The sequence below is a fragment of the Salvelinus sp. IW2-2015 genome, unplaced genomic scaffold, assembly GCF_002910315.2.
Source record: "Salvelinus sp. IW2-2015 unplaced genomic scaffold, ASM291031v2 Un_scaffold1352, whole genome shotgun sequence".
In the NCBI taxonomy this organism is placed as follows: domain Eukaryota; kingdom Metazoa; phylum Chordata; class Actinopteri; order Salmoniformes; family Salmonidae; genus Salvelinus; species Salvelinus sp. IW2-2015.
The window spans coordinates 96,751-105,814 of NW_019942855.1; the positions used below are offsets into that span (position 1 = coordinate 96,751).

At 48.4% G+C, this 9,064-nt stretch overlaps 1 protein-coding gene and 1 long non-coding RNA gene across 2 annotated transcripts in view; one reads left to right on the top strand and one right to left on the bottom strand.

Annotated features, from left to right (window-relative positions):
* Nucleotides 1–9,064, top strand: part of LOC112070536 (fermitin family homolog 3-like) — an 18,947-nt gene that overhangs the window by 3,972 nt on the left and 5,911 nt on the right. Inside the window, exons 9-12 of the mRNA XM_070439013.1 lie at nucleotides 1,112–1,291; nucleotides 4,667–4,830; nucleotides 5,462–5,586; nucleotides 8,096–8,547. Of these exons, the coding sequence (XP_070295114.1) occupies nucleotides 1,112–1,291; nucleotides 4,667–4,830; nucleotides 5,462–5,586; nucleotides 8,096–8,547 (921 nt within the window). The remainder of the gene's footprint in view (nucleotides 1–1,111; nucleotides 1,292–4,666; nucleotides 4,831–5,461; nucleotides 5,587–8,095; nucleotides 8,548–9,064) is intronic.
* LOC139024319 (uncharacterized) lies at nucleotides 6,379–6,944 on the bottom strand. The gene is made up of 3 exons (XR_011475612.1): nucleotides 6,872–6,944; nucleotides 6,662–6,701; nucleotides 6,379–6,575 (listed from the first exon to the last, which is right to left on the bottom strand). It is a non-coding gene; the product is annotated as an uncharacterized lncRNA (long non-coding RNA).

The following is a 9,064-nucleotide window of genomic DNA, read 5'->3' on the forward strand; positions in this document are numbered from 1 at the left end:
CCATGCCTCAGCTTTCTCACACTAGTGTACACTTCAATGCGTGTCTAGACGACATCCCTGTCGGCCAGAGGAGCTAGCATGCACATAGCTGCGCACCTTTGTAACGACGGGAGACAGACAGAGGAGAAGAAAGTTTATAGAGACTTGTCAGATGGAACTGTAATTCGACTCATAGAAGGAGAGACCCTTACATCAATGTTCCGCTTCAAGGGTACACAATTTATGACATGATATCGATGGGTACTCTCTAGATTTCGGTACACATTGGCTGCACATAACACGATTTATGACACCAGCATGAACCCGCATCGTTATGTCTGAGCTAAATTATTAGCAAATCTGAACACCAAGATGAACAGATTGAGAACCAATTGCAGATGATGTAACTACAGTAAATTGGCTTATGGATTGCTGTTTACGGAGTAGTCAAAGTGGGCAAATGAACGAGAAGTATAAGTAAGTGAGTGGTGAGGTCACTGTAGTAGTAGTGACAGTGAGTAGATAAAACAGTATGTAGTCCATGGAAATTCCAGGTAGTAATAAGGTCGTCTGGGCGGGGTAATAGTATACGACAGAGGTTAAGGAGTAAGGCTTGTAAGTGTCACGGTACCGTTTACGCAAGTAGGGAATGTAAGTAAGAGTAGTACTAGTAGCAGTAGTAGTAGATTAGATACCTTTACCTATATTGGACCTCAAGTTGTACATTAGTCTGTGCTTGTTTCTCCTTTCGTGATAACACAGTTGGCCGGGCCTCTGGGGGCTATATAGGGAGTAGCCTGCCATTTCGGGGCTTGATCCCTACCAAGACTGGGGGTAGCGCGATTGATCCAGACTGTCGGGTCAGTCCTGCCCAGCGTTGCTCTGCCCCTTCAGAGGTCCATCTTGGGCGCAGAACAGCCTGCAGGTGCCACCGGGCCTAGGGTCGTTGGCGTAGCGGACCCCAAGAGGGCCACATCCACAGCAGGTACCACCACAGAACTCCGAGCCTTCACTAATTCGCTGCTCGGTTCAGAAGCCTTTCTGATAGAAGCAGTTCATCCTACTGCAGCTCGTCTTTGCGGTTCGGTATATAGTATTTGTGTCTTTCTTCCTTTCTCCATCTCTTTCTCAGGTTGGCTGGCACTCTTCTCGTTCACTGGATGGAGCAGGGAGCATTTCAGGAGATTATTGCGAACTTCTTCGGGGATTCTCACAGTCATGCTGGACCAGTTGCGCATTTCCCGCACTCTTGTACCAGTTGTCGCATGCGGCTCCCTGCGGAGGCAGACCGGCTCCTCCAAGCGTGGGCTCAGTGAGTTGGGGCATGTGGGGGGGGGGGGTGTGTGTGGTGTGTGGTGTTGTGTGTGTCACTGATTGTTGTTTGTGCGTCAAGGTGACGATAGTGAGTGTCGCTTTGATTGCTTGTGGGTGTGCTGATGTGTGTGTGTGTGTGGTGTGGTCTGTTGGAATTGTGGTTGTGGTGTAGAGGGGGTGTTTTGTGTGTGTGTGCTGGTGTGTGTGTAGATGTGTGTCTGGTGTTAGTCGTGTGATGTAGGTGTGTGTGTGTAAGGATATCATTACACACCCCTCGGGCACTGGAAAGGTGCATCTAGGAGGATTTGGTTTGAATAGGTCCTCTAGACGAACTAGCACAAGGAATAGAAGTGTGAATTCTACTCTAGAGTGCTAAACTGACTGCGACGTTGGTTATACAATGATTGACTTTCTGTGACCCTCGTCTGACCTCTCTGCGTCACTGCGTTCTTTAGTCCTGACGAGACTGCTTCTTTGCATCTCTATCTCCCAATTTGGAGCTTCTATCTGTCAACTCTGTCTTTCCGCTCGGCCGCTCACCTCTTTCCCTCTGGCCCCTTCACCTTTCTCTACCTACGTCTGGCCACCTTCGCTGCAACTCCACTTCTCGCCTCCTGATCACAATCTCAGGAAACTTAACCCTCCTTCCCCGAGTTTTTGTAGCTGAATAGTCTACCCCCTGTACCTCTCTTTCTCTTGCGGTCGGTTCTCTCCCTTCACCGCGTCTCTCTGCCCTCACCTTTTCTCTCTGCGACCTGCTCAACGTTAGCACATCTGCCTCTAGCTCACCTGCACGCTGTACTCGCTCTCGATACTTGGGACCTCACACTCCAACAAGTCTCCCCTCGTCTCTGCCTATCAGCCTTCTCTCTCTCTGCCCTCACCCCTCTCTGCTCTCTGCCCCCTCACCAACCCTCTCTCTCTCAGTATGGAAATGCGGTTTGCGTCTGGACGCCAGATGTATGAGGCAGGGCCTCGCTGGGCCTATCTAACTGGGAGGGAACATGAGAATGTACTGAGGAGGAGAATGGCTGCTGGTTTGGAGCTATTACAGGTACAGCGCCTGGGAATGGATTACGTCTAGACATGTGCCTTCATCAATTCTAATTCTAATAGCCTAACCGCAAAACTGTTCACGCAAAAGAGAGCATCACGTGTCCAAAATGGAGCTGCCTGGTCATTTTAAAACCAGATATGAGCTGTTACAGCACGTACTGACATGTTACACTGGGCCCTTTGTTGTCCTAGTTCTATGCTGCTGTAGTATACTAGTGACTACTCTCTCTTGTCATCTTCCAACCTCCCCCCCCCCCCGAGTACCACATCAATCAAGCTGGCGCCTGTCGGGGATGCCCCAGACGCATGACCCTCCACTCCGGCCATGGATGACCTGGACTCAGCCCTACAGTGGTCTGGAGGTCAAGCTGGTCGGGAGCGGACAGCGCCCCCAAAGACATTGACGTGAGTCAGAAAGCATTATGAACTCTTTATTTCCCACATATCCGATTATGGGTTATTGTGAAGTAGAAATATGAGCTATGGATTATGGTTATTATTCATATTATTAATTGTAAAGTAACGTAGCGCGAGCTCTTTCCTGACAGTTCAGAATGTGACCAATCCCGGTCTTGGTAGTCTTTCTAAGTCCAAACGGAGATTCGTTTATTGTTATCCTTATCTCTGCTGATGCTACATAAAGTGTAATATTGGGGAATGCCAACACATATCTGACATGGTACAGGTCGTCTTCTTTTTTGTAGAAGTACGCATAATTCCTTTGTGTCGGAGAGTGCGTATATTTAAGTTTCTGCATAGGTAGACTTGAATTGTGTTTAATGACTAGTCGAACAACGTCTGTGTCGACTCTGATTTAGCCCCCTGCAGTAAAAGTTAAAATTAAGTTAGGAATTCAATTATAATATGTTTTGTTATCGACGACAGATGCCACGATATTAAGTCCCTGCCTTAGTTTTTAAAGCAGCATGTCAACAAGGAATAATTCTGCATGTTGCTTGGCTTCCAACAAGGAGAAACTGACCCATCGACCCCTGCAAGAGCTGAAGGGTGATTAATCTTTCGAAGGAATATCCTACGTATATTATCCGAACATTTGTGTGAAAAAAATTCTGACTTTACTCATTCCATGCCTATTTCTTAGACTGGAACACACAAAATCGGTACACACAACAAACATCATTTCAGCACATGCCAGCAACACCCACACACCACACACCTTCCTACTCACACACATCAGATCCAAGTTCCAAGATGTGAACAGCGAGTAATAACCAGAATTTCGTCACTCTGTTTCGTGGAGGCCAAGCTCTCAAGACGGTTGCTCTGAAGGTCATAGCAGTCAGATACTGCGTTCAGTTTAAGGATGTGCCTGTGCCATCTCCCTACTATTAAGAGGCACATAGACGGTAAGCCTGGGAGAAGAAAAACCCCCAATTTTCCCAAACAGATTTCAAAACAACCTCAAAAGGTATGGAAGGCAGACACTTGGAGGGAGAATCCAATTACATTTCCTGATTTCTGGGCATCCCTCCTGGGCCTCTTTCCCAAAACCTCATGATGCCAGAAGGCAGAGGAGAGGAATCAAGGAAATGCAATTTGTATGTTCTCCCTTAGCTCATTTGTCTTAGTCTCTTTTCACCTGCTTAACTAACAGTAACAATGGAGATTATAGCACACAGTACAATAACTTTCACTTTTCAGGCTGTGAGGCTGCTCCAGATGTGAACGTTGCTGGGGACAAAAGTTCTGCATCAAACTTCTGATCCCAGCTCCCAGAGGGCATGGAACGAGGGTCTACCTGCGTGTAAAATTGTGGGTTAACACAACCCATGAGTACTATCATTTTTACAATATTTGTTGAAAGTGTAGATAGATCCACGATAAGTCCAAGATTCTTTGCCCATAACTGTAGTCTCTCTCTTCTTCTCTCTCTCTCTTCTCTCTCTCTCTCTCTCTCTCTCTCTCTCTCTCTCTCTCTCTCTCTCTGCTCTCTCTGCTCTCTCTCTCTCTCCTCTCTCTCTCTCTGGCTCTCTCTCTCTCTCTCTCTCTCTCTCTTCTCTCTCTCTCTCTCTCTCTCTCCTCTCTCTCTCTCTCTCTCTCTCTCTCTCCTCTCTCCTCCTCTTCTCTCTCCTCTCTCTTCTCTCTTCTCTCTTCTTCTCTCTCTCTTCTCTCTCTCTTCTCTCTCTCTCTCTCTCTCTCTCTCTCCTCTCTCTCTCTCCTCTCTCTCTCTATATATATACTATTATATATATATATATTTATATATTTATTATTATCATATAGGAGAGAAGCAGTATTTCCCGAAGTGGATGGGCAGCGACTCGATATTCACTGACGAGTTCGTCTGGCTCTAAAGGGAAGAGTCTGGCAGACAGCTCATTCCAGAGCGAGGTCCAGAGCATCCGATCCTTCCTGGCCATGCAGCAGACCAACCCCAACACACACACTGATGACAGCATGAGCATCAACACACACAGCCTGGTCTCTCCACGCTACAGCAAGAAGTACAAGGCCAAACAGGTACCAAGTAGAGCTTGGTAACTGCCAAAATAAAGGAAACACCAACATGAAGGGTCTTAATGGGGTGTTGAGCCTTCAATGCACCTTGGCATAGATTCTTCAAGTGTCCGGAACTCTATTGGAGGGATGTAACACCATTCTTCCACGACAAATTTCATAATTTAGTGTTGTGTTGATGGTGGTGGAAAACACTGTCTCAGGCACCGCTCCAGAATCTCCGCTAAGTGCTCAATTGGGTTGAGAGCTGATGACTGGGACGGCCATGGCATATGGGTTACATCATTTTCATGCTCATCAAACCATCCTTTGACCACTTGTGCCCTGAGGATGGGGGTATTGTCATCCTGAATAGAAATGATTCACCATAGGTTGAAGGTGATCACTCAGAATGGCTGTGTATGTATTGGCGTTTACCTGACCCTCTAAGGGGATGAGAGGACCTAACCCATGCCAGGAAAATGACACTCCACAACAGAGCTGCCAGAACCCTAATTTACTCAAGTGTGTGCTTTATTTTGGCAGTTATCCAACACAGTACCACACAGTTGAGTCACTTTAGAGACCATTTTATCTCCTTCTAACCCCACATAATATAACCATGACCCTTCTCTCTCTCTCTGGCCATGCCCAGTTGACCCCTCGTATCCTGGAGGCATATCAGAACGTGGCTCAGCTCTCCCTGACCGATGCCCTCCTCCGCTTCCTCCAGATCTGGCAGGCCCTGCCTGACTTTGGTATCTCCTTGGTGGTGGTGAGGTAAGGAGGATTTAATTATTGAATAGTCAACTGCCATGTCTGTTGAGGATCCCAGCGTGGACTGGTTGTCATTTCTCTTCAGGCTGCTGCAGCCGCACCCTAAAAAACAATAAAAACTGTCCACTGGGTTATCTGCTGTATGAATGTATAGATTGCTCCTTGGCATAGCTGCTGTATATTACCTGGGTGATGTGTCACAAGCCTCGTGGCCCCGTCAGCTTAGTGGAAGAGCCTTCGTGAGCGTGTCACTCTGCTCGCGCCTGCGTGTCGACATGAATATGGCCTCCAATGTAACTCATGAACGATCTTACAGTCAGCCTGCACACAACCTGAAGACGCTATGTTACGTTCCCATCGAACTCTAATGGGCCACCTGTGGTTAGAAAAACAAGAACAAACACACACCCACACACACACCACACACACACACACACACACACACACACACACACCACACCACACACAACACACACACACACAACACACACACACACACACACACACACACACACACACACACACACCAGCACACACACATAAAAAAGACGAGCAAGCTAAATGACCAGGAGAAAGGGATATAGAGTTCACATGTGTATTTGGTATGCAGATTACTAAAGGAGATGAGTGCAGAAAAATGTGAACATTTGATTTGTTTTGATTGACGTTCAGGTTACCTGTCGTATTCCAGGTGACGTTCCACTGCCTTCATGTTGTTGTAGCGCCAGGTCTTGACCCTTCTCCACCCCCAGGTCGATACGACAGGATCAGACGGTTAGGGGCGATTGCCCATCACCTCGTCCTTCCTGCTGCCCTTAAACCTGAACGGTCAGAGGGACATCCATAGACTCAACTTTACCACCAACTTATCCTTAGACCAGCCACTAGACTCAACTTCACCACAACAAACTTATCTTATAGGACCAGCCACTAGACTCAACGTCACCACAACTTATCCTTAAACCAGCCACTAAACCAAACTTTACCACAAACTTATTCCTTAGACCAGCCACCTGACTTCCAACTTTACCACATTTTATCCTTAGACCAGCCATAGACTCAACTTCACCACAGCAACTTATCCTTAGACCAGCCACTAGGACTCAACTTCACCACAACTTATCCTTAAACAAGCCACAACTCAAACTTTACCACAACTTATCCTTAGGACCAGCCTCTAGGAATCAACTTACCACAACTTTCCCTTAGGACCAGCCACTAGAACTTCAACTTTACACACAACTTATCCTTAGACCAGCCACTCTAGACTACATCTTTCACCACAAACTTTATCCTTAAACCAGCCACTAGACTCAACTTTACCACAACTTATCCTTAGACCAGCCACTAGACTAACTTCACCACAAAACTTATCCTTAGACAGCCACTAGACTCAATCTTCACCACAAACAACTTAAACCTGGTAGCCAGCCATTCTAGCCTCCACCTAATCTTGGTGATAGGACTGTTACCATAAATTAAATTGTTGGTAACTGCAGCTAGTGCACCGCAAGATTTGATTCTAGGTACCGAGAATAGCCTTTGCTGTGGAAACGTGTGATTACACTGGTTCCAGATCCGCCTTACCTCACCACCACCAAGAGATACAAAGTCAGCAGGCCTGTCAGATCCTCCTTACCTCACCACCCACCAAGGAGATACCAAAGCACGCAGCCTGTCAGATCCTCCTTACCTCACCACCACCAGGAATACCAAAGTCAGGCAGGCCTGCCATATCCTCCTTCCTCACCACCCACCAAGGATGATCCAAAGTCAGGCAGGGCCTTGCAGATCCTCCTTAACTCACCACCACCAATGGAGATACCAAAGTCACAGCCTGTCATGATCCTCCTTGACTCACACCACCAAGAGATACCAAAGTCAGCAGGCCTTCCATATCCTCCTTACCTCACCACCCCAAGGAGATACCAAAGTCAGCAGGGCCGTCAGAGCCTCACTTAACCTCAACCACCACCAAGGAGATACCAAAGTCAGGCAGGCTGTCATAGCCTCCTTACCTCACCACACACCAAGGAGATACACAAGTCAGGCAGGCTGCGCCAATCCTCCTTACCTCACCACCACCAAGAGATACCAAAGTCAGCAGGCCCTGCATACCTCTACCTCACCACCACCAAGGAGATACCAAGTCAGGCAGGGCCTGCTAATCCTCCTTAACTCACCACCACCAAGGAGAATACAAAGCAGCAGGCGCCTGTCAATATCCTCCTTACCTCACCACCACCAAGGAGTTACCAAAGTCAGGCAGGGCTGCTCAATATCCTCCTTACCTCAGCCACAACCAAGAGATTACCAAAAGTTCACGGCAGGGCTGCTCATATCCTCCTTACCTCACCACCACCAAGGAGATACCAAGTCAGGCACTGCAGTCTACCGAACCAAGTCCGTCAGACCGTTTCGTTTCCTTTCCTTAAACCCTCACCACCACCAAGGAGAGTACCAAAGTCAAGCAGGGCACTGTCATTATCCTCCTTAACCTCACCACCACCAGGAGATACCAGAAGTCAGCAGGCCTGCCAGATCCGCCCTACCTCACCACCACCAAGGAGATTACCAAAGTCAGCAGGGCCTGCAATCCTCCTTACCTCACCACCACCAAGGCAGATACCAAGTCAGCAGGCCTGTCGATCCTCCTTAACTCACCACCACCAAGGAGATACCAAAGTCAGCAGGCCTGTCATTCCTCCATTACCTCACCACCACCAAGAGATACCAAAGTCAGGCAGGCCTGCCATCCTCCTTACCTCACCACCACCAGGAGGCGCGGCGATACCAAACAGCAGGGCCTGTCAGATCCTCCTATACCCACCACCACCAAGAGATACCAAGTCAGGCAGGGCCTGCCAGATCCGCCTTACCTCACCACCACCAAGGAGAATACCAAAGTCAGGCAGGCCTGTCAGATCCTCCTTACCCTCACCACACCACCAAGGAGATACCAAAGTCAGGCAGGCTGCCTAGATCCTCCTTACCTCACCCCACCAAGAGATACCAAATCAGCAGGCCTGTCATAATTCCTCCTTACCTCACACCACAAGGAGATACCAAAGTCAGGCAGGGCCTGCACATACCTCCTTACCTCCACCACCACCAAGGAGATACCAAAGTCAGCAGGGCCTGTCAGATCCTCCTTAACCTTCACCGACCACCAAAGAGATACCAAGTCAGGCAGCGCCTGTCCAGATCCTCCTTACCTCACCACCACCAAGAGATACCAAAGTCAGCAGGGCCGTTCAGACATCCTCCTTCCTCAACCACCACCGAAGGAGATACCAAAAGTCAGGCAGGGCCTGCCAAGATCCTCCCTTACCTCACCACCACCAAGAGATACCAAAGTCAGGCAGGCCTGCAGATCCTCCTTACCTCACCACCACCAAGAGATAACCAAGTCAGGCAGCGGCCTGTCAGATCCTCCTTACCTCACACCACAAGGAGATACCAAAGTCAGGCAGCCTGTCAG